At 40.4% G+C, this 19378-nt stretch overlaps 3 protein-coding genes across 5 annotated transcripts in view; 2 read left to right on the top strand and 1 right to left on the bottom strand.

Annotated features, from left to right (window-relative positions):
* LOC144683536 (peptidase inhibitor 16-like) overlaps window positions 1-19378 on the top strand; it is a 697419-nt gene that overhangs the window by 555573 nt on the left and 122468 nt on the right. The window lies entirely within an intron of this gene.
* LOC144683537 (protein FAM107B-like) overlaps window positions 1-19378 on the bottom strand; it is a 153153-nt gene that overhangs the window by 61728 nt on the left and 72047 nt on the right. The window contains exon 1 of one of the 3 annotated variants that reach the window (XM_078546631.1): window positions 770-843. The exons of the other annotated variants lie outside the window; for them this stretch is intronic. Coding sequence (XP_078402757.1) covers window positions 770-823 — 54 coding nt within the window. The 5' untranslated portion in view covers window positions 824-843. Of the gene's footprint in view, window positions 1-769; window positions 844-19378 lie in introns of those variants that run through there. 3 annotated transcript variants of the gene reach the window in all.
* On the top strand, window positions 190-16109 carry tmem167b (transmembrane protein 167B). The gene is made up of 3 exons (XM_078546636.1): window positions 190-345; window positions 14245-14376; window positions 15097-16109. Exons 1-3 carry the CDS (start codon window positions 336-338, stop codon window positions 15177-15179), a joined length of 225 nt encoding a protein of 74 aa, XP_078402762.1. The 5' UTR covers window positions 190-335; the 3' UTR covers window positions 15180-16109.

The following is a 19378-nucleotide window of genomic DNA, read 5'->3' as shown; positions in this document are numbered from 1 at the left end:
CTGTTCCTATTTCTTATGTTACTAGTTTTTAAGAATAAGGTCCCATTTTAAATCAAAACACAGTAACATGAACATTTGTGACTACAAGTGCCAGATTTGACAATGCCATCTAAAAATATCTGGAGCTGGCCAGTTGTCTGAGTGGATTGAGGGAAAGGCAGTAGTAGGTGAACACCGCTGACGTCGAGATGCCGATGCAGCCCGTGAACGGAGTTTGATTACTTCTCCCTGTATGTGTGTGTGTTTACCTCGGGTCTGGAGGCTCGAGCCGGATCATGAACGCGTCATAAAGGAGCGCGAGGAGTGCGCGCGAGACGGGAGTCGGGGCCGCAGTCATGACCAACGGTAAATTTTCAAATTAACTCCCCGCCCAGGCCTCTCCCATTGACGGCCCGCGGAGAGGTCCGCTGAGCGAGCGGCGGGAGCTAACACGGCGTTTTGAGGACGTGGCTAACCGGGAGAAGCCAGGCCTCCGGGCCGGGCTGTGTTGGGTGGGACCGGGCCGCTGGTACGGGCAGCGAGCTGAGCCGAGCCGCTGGCTTCTCATTGGGGTGGGAGGGTGGATTAAGCTCCGGTTCGGAGCCGGTCGCCCCCGGCCTGCATGACCGGTTTCTAATGGGGTCCCGAGCGCGCTGGCTGGTCAGTCAAACCTGAATGCGGAAGCGTTAACTGATTGGCATCCCCCTGGTCCAATCCGCAGGCTGCTCTCTGTGATAGAAGCGAAAAAAAAACTGCGGATGCTGGAAATCCAAAACAAAAATAAAAATACCTGGAAATACAAAGCAGGTCTGATAGCATCTGCGGAGAGGAATACAGTTAACATTTCGAGTCCGTAGTCATAGACTCCTGTCTCGCTCTCTGTATCCGTTTGTTCTTCCTACCAATCGCCGCGCAGGAGGCGGGGTAACCTTGGTTTCAAGTTAGGTTGCAGATTCCCCCCCCCTCCATAGTCCCCTTCCCTCTCTCAGAAGCTGTTTGAGACTCTGAACTCAGCCGGTTCCTGCCTCCCACAACAGGGTTGCGCAGTTATGTTGGGGGTACATCCAGCCACTCACCTCAATGCCCACTGTTTGTGGGGGTCCAAAGAGTTTTGGCAGGCTCTTTTAATCTTAAATTGCACACACAAACCTCATGTTGCATGAGGTTACTGATTGAATGAAATGACATTTATTGTTGCCCAGCTGCTTTTCCTTGATATTTACCAGCAAGGGCCTTTGTTTCATCTCCATGTAGTCCCCTGAATTGAGAGCCAACCCTGAGGAAAGACTGACTTATCTAGAGTGATTTTAGGTTGCAGCTATTTTGGGCCAAGTAAATGTTTGACGTACGTTGAAACTCAACTATGCTGCAGAAGCTCCGAATGAAATGGCTGAGAAATCCACATAAGTTAATTTTGTCTGATTATGAAGTGCACAGCCTCTCCCAGACCATACTTGCCAAAGCCCAGAAAATTGAGGTGCAGGTTGGCAAGAATTTAAGGGCCTGAACTGCTGGAGTTTAATGGACTACATCCATGCAACCTAATGGCCAGTCTGCCTGCACATAGTGGTACGCACTATATAGTGTGACCCTACCTGTTTTAGTTTCAAATTGCAGAATTATATGGAGCTGAATGGATAGAGTATGTATCTCTAGTCCCCTTTCAATTACCCAGGCTGGCTAGTAATCCATCAGCAATCCCCTGAAGAACCGCAGATCTGATTGGTTCATTCTTTGGAATGCTGAAAGCAAAATAGTGCAGATGCTGGAAATCTGAAATAAAATCAAAAAATGCTGGAAACACTCAACAGGTCAGGACTTCTGCCCCCTGCACTGCAGGGAATGAAATATTTGACACAAAACGATATTATGATTTAATAGTTGAGGTTTTTTGTTTAGGACTTAGTGTTTAAGTTATTGTATTAGTTGTGCCTTTTCTCAAAGGGGTACTAATTGTTTTTTTTGTTGATGACACTAGGACAATCTAATGTCATCCTCATCAAAGTACACTCAATAAGTACCGTAGAGAGAGAGAGGAATGTCTCATTAATGTCACAGGTCAATGGTGTTTCATCTAACGAGAGTCATTGACCTAACAGGTTACCCCTGTCTGCCTCTTTGATTACAGAGTTAGTCACATTGGATTGATCTGCCATAGTTGGGTGTGTCAACTTGGAAATGACTAAAGTGAACCTGGTTAAGGTGTTGACATCAACTATGGTAAATGTTATTTGTAATATAGAAAAAGAAAAAAAGGCTTGCATTTATATAGCACTTTTCATGACCACCAGATGTCTTAAAGCATTTTACAAACAATGACATTCTTTTGAAGTGTAGTCACTGTGGTAATGTAGGAAATACAGCCACCAATTTGCACACGGCAAACTCCCTGAAACAGCAATGTGATAATGACTGGATAATCTACATTTGTAGTATCGGTTGAGGGAAGTATGTTGGCCAGGTCACTGGGATCACTATCCTGCTTTTCTTCACAATAGTGCCAGGGGATCTTTTACATCCCCCACCCCAACAGGCAAATGGGGCCTTGGTTTGACAATTCATCTGAAAGACGGCACCTCTAACAGTGCAGCACTCCTTCGGTACTGCACTGGTGTGTCAGCCTTGATTTTTGTGCTCCAGTTTTATGACTGATTTTTGTGTTTGACAACTGCTACCAGTGCTAATGCAGACACTGAGTGCATTCCATGTCTTTGTGTGGTGTTCATACAAAATAATTAATAGTCGTGACATGATTTTATTTTGATCAGAGAGAAAATTGCTGATTACCAGGGTTTTTTGTAGACTAAATGACAAAAAAGACTATGCAATTAGGTTCCATGTGCTCCTTTACTTAGATCATCTGATACTATTTTCAGGTCACATCTGCTTTAATACAGTGTTTTTCTAAATGAGTGGTGCTGCATCAGTATGTGCTTGCAGCATAACCTTTGGAATGATTGCTTTTAAGTTGAGCTGGGTAAATATATTTTCTGTAATATTATAAAATGTTTACATATGTGCTCAGTTTTTCTGTTCACGCTTCAAATGTTTCTTGGTGTCTAGTGCAAATCTTTACATTTTTTGCATATATAAAGAGCCAAAAGCAATAGTTCACAAGGAACAGGAAAATTCTCCCAGAACACACAATAGTAGAGCCAGGCTGTCTCCAGGCTCTTGATTGAGCTTCCATAAACAAAGCCTTGGTTTTGATTTCTAACCTGATTAGTCATTAAAGTTTGAATGAAATGACCAAGTGATTACATATAAATCATATTATGTAATCTCTAAGGAACATAATGAATGAAAATGATATGAACATACAAGCAAGGAGCAGGAGTAGGCTATTCGACCCCTCAAGCCTGCTCCACCATTTAATAAGATCATGGTTGATCTGATAGTAACCTCAAATCTGTATCCCGCTTACCCCCGATAACCTATCATCCCCTTGCTTTTCAAGAATCTATCCACCTTTGTCTTAATATTCAAAGACCCTGCTTCCACCATCTTTTCAGGAAGATTGTTCCAAAGACTCAGGACTCTGAGAAAAAATTTTGCCTCAACTCGGTTTTAAATGGGTGGCCCCTTATTTTTAGACAGTGATCCCTAATTCTAGATTTTCCCACAAGTGAAAACATCCTCTCCACACCTACCCTGTCAAGATCACTCAGGATCTTTTATGTTTCAATCAAATCACCTCTTACTCTTTTAAACTCCAGTGGATACAAGCCTAGCCTGTCCAACCTTTCCTCATAAGACAACCTGCCCAATCCAGGCATCAGTGTGGTAAACCTTCTCTGAGCTGCTTCCAACGCATTTATGTCCTTCCTTAAATAAGGTGACCAGTTCTGTACGCAGTACTCCAGATGTGCTCTCACCAGTGCCCTGTACAACTGAAACATAACCTCCTTACTTTTATTTTCAATTCCCCTCGCAATAAATGATAACATTCTGTTAGCTTTCCTTGTTACTTGCTGTACCTGCATACTAGCCTTTCGCAGTTCAGGCAGTAAGACATCTGGATCCCTCTGCACCCCAGAGCTCTGCAATCTCTCACCATTTAGATAATATGCTTCTCTTTTATTCTTCCTGCCAGAATGGACAATTTCACATTTTCCCACTTTATACTCCATTTGCCAGATCTTTGCACATTAACTTAACCTACCTTTATTTTTGTGGCCTCCTTTTGTCCTCTTCACAACTTACTTTCCTACCTAACTTTGTGTCATCAGCAAATTTGGCAACCATCCTATCTATCCCTTCATCTAAGTCATTTATATAAATTGTAAACAGTTGAGGTCTCAGCACTGATTCCTGTGGCTCACCACTTGTTACATCTTGTCAACCTGAAAAAGACCCATTTATGCCTATTCTCTGATTCCTGTTAGCCAGCCAATCATCTTTCCATGCCAATATGTTACCCCCTATACCATGAGATTTTATTTTCTGCAATAACCTTTGATGTGGCACTTCGTCAAATGCCTCTGGAAATCTAAGTACAGTACATCCACTGATTTCCCTTTATCCACAGCACATGTTACTTCCTTAAAGAACTTAAGTTAGTTAAACATGATTTCCCTTTCACAAAACCCCGTTGACTCTGCCTGACTACCAAGTGCCCTGCTATTGCTTCTTTAATAATAAGCTTCTAACATTTTCCCTGTGACGGATGACTGGCCTGTAGTTTCCTGTTTTCCGTCTCCCTCTCTTTTTGAATAATGGAGTTACATTTACTATCTTCCAATCTATTGGGACCTTCCCCGAATCTAGGGAGTTTTGGAAAATTAAAACCAGTGCATCAACTATCTCACTAGCCACTTTATTTAATATCCTAGGATGAAGCCCATCAGGACCCAGCCACTTTTTAGCCAGCAGCTCCAACCATTCATTCAGCACCACTTCTCTGGTGATTGTAATTCTCCTGAGTTCCTCCCTCCCCTCCATTTCTGGATTTATAACTGCATCTAGAATGTTACTTATATCCTCTATAGTGAAGATTGATGCAAAATACCTGTTCATTTCATCTGCCATATCCTTGTTTTCCATTATCAATTCTCCAAACTCACTTTCAATAGGACCAACACTCACTCTGTTAACTTGCTTCTTTTAAAAATATTTATAGAAACTCTTACTATCTCTTTTTATATTTCTGGCTAGCTTTCTGTCGTACTCTAATTTTTCCCTCCCTATTAATCTTTTAGTCATCCATTGCTGTCCAATCTTTTGGCCTTTCACCTATCTTTGCACAATGATATACTTTTTCTTTAAGTTTGATACTACCTTTAACCTTTCTAGTTCACCACAAATGGTGTGTATGTCCCTTGGACATTTTCTTACTCGTTGGAATTTATCTATTCTGTGTATTCTGAAATATCCCCTTAAATGTCTGCCACTGCATCTCCATTGACCTATCCCTTAACCTAATTTGCCAATTCACTTTAGCCAGCTTTACTTTCATACCCTCATAATTTTCTTTATTTAAGTTTAAAAACATAGTCTCGGACCCACTACCCTTTCCCTCAAACTGAATGTAAAATTCAATCATATTATGGTCGATGCTACCTAGGAGCACCTTCACTGCTAATACTATCATTAACTAACAGAGCCACCCCTCCACCTTTTCCTCACTTCCTGTCCTTCCTAAATGTTCTGTACCCTTTAAAATTCATGTCCCAATCCATGTCCTCCTGCAGTCATGTCTCTAATGGCTATCAGATCGTACTTACTTATTTGTATGTGTGCTCTCAATTCATCTAACCTGTTTCAAATGCTTTGTGTTTTCAGGTACAGGGCCTTTAGTTTTATCCTTTTATTCTTTTTATAACCTCTATTCTCATCTGTTGATTTACTGTTAGATTTGTACTCTCTATTCCTTCCTGTCACGATCTGTTTTTCATTTCCCGTAATAATGCCTTTCTATTTTTCCTTGTCTCTACTCTGATTTACCACATCTTCCCAAATTTGTATCCTTGCCCCCACTATTTAATTTAAAACCATCTCTACTTCCCTAGTTATGTGGCTCGCTAGAACACCAGCCCCAGCACAGTTCAGGTGTAGACTATCCCAGTGGTACAGATCCCACTTTCCCCAGTACCGGTGCCAGTGCCCCATGAACCAGTAACCACTTCTCTCATACCAGGCTTTGAGCCACGCATTAATCTCACTAATCTGATTTGTCCTATGCCAGTTTGCATGTGGCTCAGGCAATAATCCAGAGATTATGACCTTTGAGGTTCTGCTTCTTAATTTGGTGCCAAGCTCCTCATAAGTTTGTGCAGAACCTCTTTCTTTGTCCTGCCTGTGTTGTTGGCACCTACATGGATCACAATGACTGGGTACTCCCCCTCTCACTGCAGGTTCCTCTCTAGCCCCAGGCAGATATCCTGGTAGGCAACACAGCCATCTTGACTCATGCTCTTTGTTGCACAGAATGGTGTCAGTCCCTATGACTATACTCTCCCCTACTACCACTACATTCCTTGTAATCCCTCCCCCTCCCCCTCCCCACCACTTCATGTACCACGGTGCCATGGCCAGTTAGCTCATCCACCCTGCAGCCCCCATTCTCATCCAAAAAAGATGAAAAAAAACTGTTGGACAATAGCAAAGACCGATGCTCCTGCACTCCTGCCTTCTGGGGTCCCCTTACCTGCCTCATTTGCAGTCACACCCTCCTGTCCCTGACCACTGACCAAATCAGACGACTCTATCCTAAGGGGTGCGGGTAAGGGCCTTTTGGAGTAAGGTGGACAGGAAAAGACCAGCTGGTCTACTGAGATGCTTTGAGCAACATAATTCAGAACACCCCACCCACCACCAGCTATGTAAAGTTCGAAAAGGAGCAAAAAAACAGATTTTTAAGAAACCTGAAACCAATTTGGGGAAAAAGAAATCTGAAAATGTTCTGTCTGACCCTCCTTATCTATTGAAAGCTCGTCCTGAAGATGTTGTTGATTTTATTTCTACCTGCATAACACTCATCTCTGTCCCTGCCTCAGCTCATCTGCTGCTGAAGCTCTCATCTATGCCTTTGTTACCTCTACACTTGACTATGCCAACACGTTCCTGGTCGGCCTCCCATATTCTACTCTCCCTAAATGTATGGTCATCCAAAAATCTGTTGCCAGTGTCCTGATTGGTTGTTCGTCCATTACCCCTGTGCTCACGACCCCTGACCCACGTTGGCTCCTGGTTAAGCAACATTTTTTTTAAAATTCTCATCCTTGTTTTCAAATTCCTCCATGTCCCCGCCCCCTCCATATCTCTCTAATCTCTTCCAGTCTACAGCCCTTTGAGATAGCTGTTTTAATTCTGGCCTCTTGAACACCCATGATTTTAATTGTAGCACCATTGGTGTTTGTACCTTCAGCTGTCAAGGCTCAAAGCTCTCAAATTCCTTCCCTAAATCACTCTGCCTCTCTCTGCTCCTTTAAGATGCTCCTTAAAATCTAGATCTTTGACCAATCTTTAGGTCATCTGCTCTTACATCTCTTTATGTGGTTATGTCAAATGTTGCTTTATAGCATTCCTGGAAGGTTCTGTTATGTTAAAGGTGCTATACAAATGCAAGTTGTTGTGATTGTGATAGGTGTTTTATGTTGTATATCATTTTAATGACCTTCCATTGAATCTTTTCTGAAGCCTTTATTACACCCACCATGTGAGAGGACCACACTGGATACAGTATTCTGCATGAGGCCTGACTAAAATTTCATGCGTTGACAGAATAATGTATTTTTGTTTCAGTAGAATTGCCCTAGCAATGCAACCTAATATCCTATTTTATTTGGCTGTCGCTTCTTGGTACTGACCATGAACCTTTAGAGAATTATGTACTACAATACGGATCTTCTCTTTCTCAACAGACTTTAGTTCTAAGTATACTTTGTGTTGGTCTAGCCCACATGCATAACCCTACATTTATTTAAGTTAAATACCATTTGCCAATTTGCAGCCCATTTTCCTGTCACAGTGAGATTTTCAATGCTTTTTTTCTTATTCACAAACCGAACAGTTGCACAAATCTTTTTCATCAGCAAACTTGTGGACTGTTCGAACACGTACATCCAGGTCATTATTAAAGATAGTGAAGAGCAATGGCCCTAATGCTGATAAAAATCACCAAGAGATCTGCTAGTAGCAGCCGATAATCTTAAAGAAGCATTATTTACAAGAGTGCACACTTCACATCTTACAATTCAGATGTCACACAGCGTCTAATAGAAATTTTCAGTTAACACTTGGCAAGGGAGGGCGGAGGAATAATAACGAGATAAAGGTAACATTTGGATTCTGCAGAGGAACAAAGCAAAAACAGGGTGATGTTTGCACCTTTCTAAGTGATCTTTGAATGCACTTACTCAGTAATTATTTATCAACTAGACTTGTAGCGCTAAAAGAACAATGTGTTCTACGTGGTACAGCAGCCCTGACTTTGAGCAGCAATCTCAAAAAAATTAGTAAAATACAAATGACTTGGAATTTGTGGTCAGTGATGTTCACTGCAATCGTATTGGTTCACAGATTTTGTGTGTGCTTTTGCACTGCACTTGCAGTAATTGGAGAGCTGAGTCAGCAGGCTACCCTCAACTGGGGATCTGGGACTTGACTGAACAGGGCAAGCGACCTGTGTATTGTCTTAACCAATCAGTTTGAAAATCCTTCCTGAAAAATGCAGAGTATACCAGGAAGTATAAATTAGAATATTTAATTCAATGCCAAATCATGTAAAGCAAGCAAAATAAAAAGAATGGATTAAGAGAGAGAGGTAAAAGACAAAGTAAGGGTTTTTTTAAAAATACAAATCTCCAACAATAGCTAAAAGACCACCTATTTCTATCTTAGTGACATTGCCCAACTTTGTTCCTTTCTCATCTCATCTGATGCTGAAGTCCTCATCAATGCCTTTACCTCTAGACTTGAAAATTCCAATGCATTTCTGGTTGGTCTCCCAAATTTGACCCTCCATAAACTTGCCATCCAAAATTCTGCTGCCCGGCTTGCACCAAGCTCTGTTCACCTATCACCACCATGCTTGCTGACCTACACTGACTCACAGTCAAGCCATGTCTTCATTTTCAAATTCTCATCCTTGTTTTCAAATTCATCCATGGCCTCACCCCTCCCTATTTCTGTAATCTCCTCCAGCCCCACAACCCTTCAAGGTATTTGCACTCATCTTAATTTTAGCCTCTTGAGCATACCCATTTTAATTGCTGCACCATCAGTGGCTGTGCCTTCAGTTGCCTAGGTCTAACCTCTGGAATTCCTTCCCTACACCTCTCCCCACCCCTACCTCCATTCCCCCTTTAAGACATTCCTCATGTCTTTAATCAAACTTTGGGTTATCTGACCTAATATCATCTTATTGGCTGTGTCATATTTTGTTTTATAAAGCGTTTGTGAAGCACCTTGGGATATTTTATGTTAAAGGTGCATAAAAATATATGCTGTAAAATCTGAAGGAATGCAGTGTCACACTTGTATAATTAAATTTGCAGTACCAGAGAGGTTTTTGGTAGTAATTAATAATTATTGCACTGTTTAAAGTCCTCTTATATTTGAATGAACTAGCTGTAACTTTTTCTGGCATTTAGTGGCTAAGTGCTGCTGTTCAATTCAAGCATTTGAATGCTGAGTCCCTTGGCAACATAGCAGTGTAACGAATCTTCTAAAGGAGCAAGACAACTCTGACAGCACCTTCTTTATTTCCGCATTTAATTGCACATGTGCAGATGCCAGAAGCTTCTGTCTGATTTATTCCTAGATAATGGTGAGTGTTGATGGCTTCAACATTGTTCTTACAGCAAACTTGAGGCCATTAGGTGTAGTGTGCCCTCTCAGTTAAAAAACAAATCTTAAAATGCTGGATGCTTTGATAGTAGCAAATGCCTGTAAAAAGCTCCCTAATCAAAGAGCAGTAAAACTTGCGTTAACCACAGGCTGTAATTATTAACACTATTAGACTTTCTAGCCATGAAGGCCCAGGCTATCTTAAATATAGTCTCCATTTAGCAGTTTGTTAATACATTGCGTATTACATATTATTATAGTACAACTGTTGTCATAACTCAACACATTATCAGATTTACTCTAAGCATTCCCATAGGAGATCAGCTAGCAAAATAAAACCATAAGTGCCAGAGAACACGCCAACTAGTTTTCACAAGTAGAGCTTTGACAAAAGCTTCTGTTCCAAAGTGCATTTTGCATCAATAGTTAATTGGTAAAACTCTTGAATACAATGTAGATGGTTTATATCCATTGTCAAGTTTTGCATTGCAATTGATGGGTTAGACTAATACACATGCAGATCAATTTGCCAAATGGCATAATTGCCTTTTTTAGATTAGGAAGTCAGTATGGAGCTAGTAATGCCTGATAATTTGAAATATTTTTTCCTTTTCAACACCTTTATGGCAATTAATAACTTTAGCTCATTACCTACTAGATGACAAGGTATTCCACCATATCGTACACCATCTTGGAGGTAATAGGCAGCCAAATGCTATATTGATCGCATTCTTGAGTCAATGCACACATTCGCTCAACACGCACATTTTTTAAACTGTATATTTGAATGCATTATAAATGGCCGAGAATATAGGAAATTGTTTTGTCTTGATACTTATGTTAACCCTTTACTCTACAGAAATAGGAGAAGGAGTAGACCATTTGGCCCCTTGAGCCTGCTCTGCCATTCAACTAGATCATGGCTGATCTTCTACCTCAACACCATTTTCCTACACTTTCCCCATACCCCTTGATATCTTGAATATCTAGAAAGCTATTGATCTCTGTCTTGAATATACTCAGTGACTGAACCTCCACAGCCTTCTGAGGTAGAGAATTGCAAAGATTCATCTTCCTCCGAGTAAAGAAACTCTGCCTCATCTTAGTCCTAAATGGCCTATCTCTTATCCTGAGACTGTGTCCCCTGGTTGTAACCGCCCCCCCCAGCCAGGGGAAACCTCTTTCCTGCATCTACCATGGCAGGCCATGTAAGAATTTTGTATGCTTCAATGAGTCCACCTCTAGTTCTTCTGAACTAGAGAATATAGGCTCAGTTTCCTCAACCTCTCCTGATGAGACAACCTTGCCAACCCAGGGATCACTCTGGTGAGCCTTTGTTGCACTTCCTCAATGGCAAATATATCTTTCGTTAGAGACCAAAACTGTACACAATATTCCAGGTATGGTCTCACCCATGCTCTATATAATAACAGAAAGACTTATTTACTCCTGTATTCAACTTGTTGCAATAAAGGCCAACATACCATTTGCTTTCCAAATCGCTTGCTGCACCTGCATGTTAGCTTTCAGTAACTTTTGAACAAGGACACCCAGGTTCTTTTGGACATCAACACTTCCCAATCTCTCTCTATTTAAGAAATACTCCGCAGGCAGGATTCAGGACTGAAAATTCCCTCTTGTGTGTCAACGGACCTTTGCTGGTCCATTACATTTTCTGTCCTACCTGCGATGATTCCTACGGCGTGTGGAACCACAAAAGCCCACTCTGCATTTTTGTTTTCCTACCAGTGGATAACTTCACACTTTTCCACCTTACATTCCATCTGTCATGTTCTTAGCCTGTCTAAATCCCCTTGAAGCCTCTTTGCATACTCCTCAAAACTCACATTCCCACCTAGTTTTATTTCATCAGCAAACTTGGAAATAATATATTTTGTCCCCACATCCAAATCATTGATATGGAATGTGAATAGCTGGGTCCCAAACATTGATTCTTGTGATACCCCACCAGTCAGAGCCTGCCAACCTGACCTGTTTATTTCTACTCTGTTTTCTGTCTGTAAACTAATCCTCAATCCATGCCAGTGTATTATCCCCAATCCCATGTGCTCTAATTTTGCTTACTAACCTCCTATGTGGGACCTTATTGAAAGCATTCTGAAAATCTAAATACACTACATCCATTGGTGCCACCTTATCTATTCTGCTAGTTACATCCTCAGAAAAACTCCAACAGGTTTGTCAAACATGATTTCTCTTTCATAAATCCATGCTGACTCTGCCCAATCCTACCATTATTTTCTAAGTGTCAGTTATCACATCCTCTATAATAGATTCTAGCATTTTCCTACTACCGATATCAGGCTAACAGGTCTGTAATTCCTGGTTTTCTCTTTCCCTCCTTTCCTAAATAGTGGGATTACATTTGCCACCTTTCAATCTGCAGGAACCATTCCAGAATCTATAGAATTTTGTAAGATGACCACCAACGCATCCACTATCTCTGCAGCCACCTCTTTCAACACTCTGGGATGTAGATCATCAGGTCCAGGAATTTATCAACTTTCAGTCCTATTAATTTCTCCAGTACTACTTTTTTACTAATACTAATTTCTTTTCATTCCTCATTCACGCTAGCCCCTTTGTTCTGCAGCATTCCTGGGAGGTTTTTTGTATCTTGTGTGAAAACAGACAAAAAATATTTGTTTAATTTCTCTGCCATTTCCTTATTCTCCATTATAAATTCTCCTGTCTCTGCCTGTAGTGGGCCCACATTTGTCTTTGCTAAACATTCTCCTTTCATATACCCTTGGAAGCTTTTACAGTCCATTTTTATGTTTCTCGCTAATTTACTTTCATATTCTATGTTATCTTTCTTTATCAATTTCTTGGCCCTCCTTTGCTGAATTCTAAATGATCCCAATCCTCAGACTTACTATTTTTTTGACACCTTTATAAGCCTCTTCCTTTGATCTAATACAACCTTTAACTTCTCTTGTTGACTGTGGTTCGATCACCTTTCCTGCTAGGTTTTTGAGAGGAATGTAAATTTGTTGTAAACCATGTATTAGTTCTTTAAATATTAGCCATTGCCTGTCTACCATTATACCTTTTAATGTAGTTTCTCAATCTACCAGAGCCAATTTGCCCCTCATACCTTTGTTTATATTTAAGACCCTAGGTTTGAATTCAACTACATCACTTTCAAACTTCATGTAAAATTCTGGTCACTCTTCCCGCGAGGTTCCTTTACAGTGGGATTATTAGTTAACTCTTTCTCATTACACAATAAATTAAATAAATTAATTAAACAAATAAAACTAGAAGGCAGACAGTAGCAGTAACCTCCCACAGGAATCTTCACTATATTTTTTTTCAGACCATAAAGTCTAATGCTGCTAGACAGAGTTCATTGTGAGATTAATTGTATTTCAGTCTGCGAGCTAAAGCTCTGGCTTTGTCTTGTTTGTAAAGTGTGATTTCTAAAGTCAGTTGAAAGGCTGCTGGCTCTGGGATTCTCTCTTCCTGGAAACTTCCATTTGTACATTTCATATGACTGTCTTTGTATGTTTACACTTTTTTAAAGTATTGCAGGGACATTTAAGTGTAACTGAGAGGATGGTATCTTATATGTACCATTTTATATTCTTATTAAATTTACTTTATAAAATTCTCATTACCACTATGGGTGGAATTTTACAACAACTGTCCTCGGAGCAGGGTGGCAGGTGGTGGACAGGGGGTGAGGGACTGCAAAATTAGTGCCATGCCCATTGCTTGCCTGTCTACCTGTGGGGGAGGCATCAGGTGCTGCCCTTGGGCTATTTGAGGACTTTAGCCACATAAGGGCCCCTTCTCACCACTGCTGGTATTCCACTAAATGGTCCATGCCATCACTTGTGGGCTTGAGGGGAGGTGGGCAGGTGGCGTGGGGTGCTGTATGGCCTGAAGGCTAAAAAATTGGCATGGGGTGACATGGCCAAGTGTAGGTGGGCTCGCCCCCAACATTCAGCTGAGGGGCAGAGCCACCACCTCCATGTAAAATTCACACCTATGAATCTACTGCACATCTATTTTGCCTTGGGCCAGAGTCTCAAATCTATAAATATTTTTCTTTATGCAATTGGTGATGTGGACACATTTACTTGGTATTTCAGTTTTCTCTGAAGCTTGAAGTAACATCACCATAAGTAGTTCTAACACATCCAATATAACCTAGAAACAATTTTTCAACCACCTCATTTGTACTGTTGTTTACAACTGTTGTAAGGCAGCAGCATTACTAAAAGAAATGAGGTTGCAACCTGTGAGTTTAGTGTTTTAGTTTCTCTTACTACCCTTAAGTGATGCAAAATTGATAGATGAAAACACCGATTTGCATATGAGAATCGATATTAAAATACTGTTGAATATACTAGAGGTTTTATATAATTTGTTAACATCTACAGAATATATCTTTATTGAATTGTATAAGACTGTTTCAGTTTTAACCAAATTTACCGTTATGTTTTGCAGCATATTCTTTCGATGGGCTCCTGGTTTTTGGCTTGCTTTTTATATGCACCTGTGCATACCTAAAGAAAGTTCCGCGGCTAAATAAATGGCTACTTTCTGAAAAGAAAGGGGTATGGGGTGTATTTTACAAAGGTAAACTAATATGCATAGTAAACTTGAACAAAATCCTTAATCTGTTTTAGAACATGATAAAGTTACCATTATTTGAGAGAAATAATAAAACCACCATATAGTGAGTTTTGCTTGACTTATCATTACAGTTTATATTGCATATTGTTGAGTACTAAAACTAATCAGTATTGATTAACAAGTTACTGCTGTACAATTGAACAAGGAATGTAATTTAAATGATTAGACTAAAATCATCTTAAAGTAGTACATTAAATTGGGATTTGACCTTCTCCCTGTCCAGCAATATTTTCTAGTATATTTATTCACAACTTTAGATCTTTACATAAATAAATCTCAGGCAAGGCGCAGAGCAGATAACCCTATTCTTGATCAGTGTCATTGTGAGCAGGTTATTAGAGGGTGTGTGGAGTACCCTGCTGTGACTCGCACCAATTTTTCCTGCCACCTTGTGATCAAACATCTAAACTTTTCTTGAGCTTCCCCATACAGCACAACGGAAGATTAAGAAATTTTTGTAGTAAAATGCTGCCAAGTACTACCTCTCCATGGCAAATGGAGCATCATTACATTGTGATATCTCACTGAATGGGGTTTGAGATGATCATGAACATGATTTTTTAAATTGCAGTATATTTAGATTTATTTTATTTTTAGAAGGAAAGAAATGAATGAGGTGGCATTACTGTACTGATTACTAAATAAAACTATGTTTCCTTACAGCTGCAGTAATAGGAACAAGACTTCATGTACCAGTTGCGCTGTCTTGCCTTGTCATGGGTGTTTATGTTTTGTTTATTAAATGACACCAACATTTCAATCTTGATGAAGAGCCTAAGAGGAACAATATACTTAGCAAAACCATTCATCAAGGATTAAGATCAGATAATGTTTCCTTTCTGTACAAGAACTGAACACTATACTGTTTACCCTCTCGTGCTATCCTGGAGGTGCTTGGAAGAGACACTGACCAATGGAAAAGTAAATTGCTGGTGTATACATGGTCTGTGTTAAATCTGTCCCTTAATTCCAAGGTGTGTGCTTATAGTAAACATTCTGTTTCACTTGAAAACAACATCATGAACGACTAGTCAGACAATTAGACAAGATCTTTGATTATTGCAACTTTGAAGGAAGTATTTATGTGGTTCAGTAATCTTTCTGAATTTTTTTGAATTGAAACTATAATCCTGACGTACTCATTTAAAATGAGTTTCTTTCTCAATTTCTGAATTTAATAAAATACTAAAGTTTCCATTTAAAAAAAACAGGAAACTTTGTTTTGGCATATTTTGCCTAAGATGATGAGATTGTTGTATATTGGTCCAGTTGACTATGTTTGCTTCTGTCTTCCTAAAATGATGTGTACTATAGGTTAATAATAAATGTAATGCTTAATTCATAATTTAGGGTGTTGTAGTAAAGTTTATAAAATGGGATACTTAACCAGAGCATTAACAATTTTTAACAGTTTTTTTGGATAACTAACCCATTGGAATCTGTAAAGTGACTGATTGTAGCAACAATGAAGATGCCCAACCTGCCTTAAAATGTTTAGTTACAGTGCATTGAATGGTTACTGAAATTAAGGTAGTCAATTGTTGGACACTCCTGTTCTTTCCTTTGACATCGAAGCTGCAGTATATATTCTTGTAAAATGTTATCTGCACTTCAAGGAATTATTATAATTTTGGACAGAAATACAAATTAAATAAAAGCAACCATTGCAGGGAAAACTTGTTTTGAATTTTTAATGCTGATGGTCTTTCTCTTTGTCTTTTGAAGAGTGGTGTCTGGACCTTGGTTATGTGTTATTCCTGTAGCTCTTCAGAAGAAAAAATGGAGCAGTTATTTCTGGCTGTGGTATCAGTGGCATGGTTTAGTGTAGCATGTCGTGCACGCTCTGAACTACTGCATTCTGGTACAAGGATTTGCTAAGATCAGAATTGCAGCACTCTTACTGCCACCCTGGCTGACTAAGCCTGAAACTTTTCTTGTCTGTCTGGCTCAGCTATCCAATGGATGCATTCTCTTAGCTATCAGGGAACTAGTGAAATGAATTTTAAAATTTATTTAGAGTTTGGGAAGTGCAATTTTCTGTACTTTCTTAGAGAATAGATCCACCTTTTTAAAAAAACAAAATGTATGCATAGATTTCATTAACTGTCTGAATTAATATATTTGTTTGAGCACTGCAGGAAAATGGACTGGTTTTCTGGTTCAAATTTGATCTGAATAAGATGGTGTCTGTGCATATGATTGCCCTCACAAGAAGTTTCTAAACTTGGGCCTGATGTTCAGAAGATTCACCAGGTGAAAATCAAGTGGCTCTCAGTAGAGGGGAAGAATAGAGGGGCTGCTCTGCCTGGACTGCTTTGAATAATTCCAAGTGGCTGGCTAATGAACAGGGCACACTAGGGAAAAGAAAAACAAAATGAAAAGACATGCATTTATGTAATACCCTTTATGACCTCAATGTTCCAAAGCACTTTGCAGTCAATACAGCACTTTGGAAATGTAGTCACTGTTGTAATATAGAAAATGCAGCAGTCAGTTTGCACACAACAAGGCCCCACAAACAGCAATGTAATAATGATCAGATAATCTATTTTAGTAGTGTTGTTTGAGGGCTAAATATTGAGCATTATGCGAGGGAGAACCTCCGCTATGCTTTTTTCAGATAGTGCCATGGGATCATTTTCATCCTGAGAGGACAGACCGTTTAACGTTTCATCTCAAAGACAGCATTTCCAACAGCGCAGCACTGCCTCAGTACTCTGGAGTGTCAACCTAGATTATGTGCTCCAGTCCTTGGAGTGTATCCACTGGCTCAGAGACCAGAGTACTACAACTTAGCCAACTCGCCAGTTGCCTCCTTACTTGCTGACTACATCTGCATTTTAGCTCATTTGGACAAGGATAGCCAGGTCCATTTGGACAACCACACATCTCCATTTTCTCAACATGGGAGTTTTTGTTCATTAAAACTGAAAGTCATTTTAAAGAAGGATAGTTTTGACTTGTTCAGATAACCGTGGGAGTGTACGTTTAATTTTTAAGGAATGGCCAATTTAATATTAACACTGAGATGCTGCAAACCATTTTTACTGAAGTAACAATTTTCAGGCTAAAAAAGCTTTTAGGCAGAGATAGATGCCAACTCTGAAAGTGATTTCTGTGGCTGTATGCATTTGACTTTCTCAGCCATGGTGAAACATTTCCTAAGGGAGACCGATCCACAACACAAAGCTCCCACAATTTGGCTGTTCCAATTTAGGCTCTTTCAGAACCTTGTCTGTGTTCATGGTAAAAGCAGTTCTATGGTACCAATGAACCAAAATTCTTAATCTTATGCATAAAATGAATGACCACCATGTAATGCCAAGTGCAAGAACGCAAGTGGTTGCTCAATACACTAACAGCCAGACTCATTCCCATGCTCTATACCCATCATCCTGCAAGTTTGTTTCCCTCAAATACCTTTTGAAATCATTGATTGTCTCTACTTCCACCATTCTTGTTGGCAGCAAAGTTCCAGGGCTATTTGTCTGACATTCAATCTTGAATGAGCCACAATTTCTTCTGTTAAACATTGCAAAGACCCAGAGACATAGGTGCAAAGGAAAGAACAGCTTGAGTAGACCACTTGTCCCTCCTAGGTTGTTCCACCATTCACCTTGGTCAGGGCTGTTTTTGTAACTGGTCGCCGATTTCCCTCAGTACCCAAATCCCTTGAAACCTTTATCAGCTAGAAATCCATCAATCTAATTGATGAGCATACTCAATGACGGTGCCTGCGCTGTCCTATGGGATGTTGAGTTCCAACCACTCATTACCCTCTAATTGAAGGAAATCCTATACATTTCAGCCCTAGATGGCCAACATATTACTGTGTTCCCTGATTATGGACACCCCAACCAGGTTAAACATCTCTCCTGTATCCACCCTGCAGAGCCCTGGAAAAGAATGGGCCTGTATGCCTCACATGGATAGCGTCTCAGTCATGTGCACTATCCAACATACAGGCCCATTCCCCTCTCTCTCACCTCATGGGATAACTCCCCAGTCCCTGAATTAAGCCTGGTGCATGTTGGTTTATGTGAGGCCTAATCCTTCCCTGATAAGGAGAGGAACAGGTCACACAGTAATCCAGGTGAGATCTCACCAAGGCTGTCAACTGCACCCAAACCTCTTTAGTTCTACACTCAATCCCTCTTGTAATTGAGGCTAACTTGCCAGTTGCCTCTTTGCTGGCTATACCTGCATGTTAGCTAAAAATTATATTTGGAGAAGGACAGCCAGGTCCGTTTGGACACACGCAATTCTCCATTTTCTCAACATGTAGGAAAGCCTCTAGCTTTCTATTCTTCAGAGGGGAGAGCCTCACGCTTTTCACCCTCGCACTACATCTAGTGTTCCTTGCAACTCCTCAGCCTGTTTAACCTTGAGTACTCTGAATCCTCCTCACATCAACACAAAAGCAGCAGGAGATGCACTGATTTAGCTGCAGGCACTGCGCAGACAGCATTCTCATAGGGCCAATGGATGAAACTGATGGATTGCTTGATGCATACCTAGGCTGCATATTCAAGATTAATGGCTAATGCTTAAGCATCCTCATCTCGGTATGTTCACTGATCACAATGCTGATAATGTGAGACAAGTGACTCGAATGTAAGACATAATCGGAATCTGATGGGGGACCAAGTTCCATGCCCTTAAATGCCTGCGACCATTTAAGCAATCGGCAGCATAATGACAATCCAGGAAACCTCCAAACAGTGCAAGTGAACGTATATTTACAACTGCCAAAAGTCTACACAGTGGTTGGACACCCTTACCACCTATGTGCCTTCAAAACTTCTTTATCTTTCTTTTTCTACCTCTACATGTAGGTGCAGTCTTGACAACTGCAGCTAAGGTGGAGGCAGCCTGTTGACTGCTATGCCTTGTTGACTGGGATGACTTAGACAGGTGTCCTCTGGTGACCCTAGGCCTAGAAGGC

Source organism: Cetorhinus maximus, chromosome 8 (assembly GCF_964194155.1).
Source record: "Cetorhinus maximus chromosome 8, sCetMax3.hap1.1, whole genome shotgun sequence".
In the NCBI taxonomy this organism is placed as follows: domain Eukaryota; kingdom Metazoa; phylum Chordata; class Chondrichthyes; order Lamniformes; family Cetorhinidae; genus Cetorhinus; species Cetorhinus maximus.
This window is presented reverse-complemented; position numbering and strand designations above follow the sequence as displayed.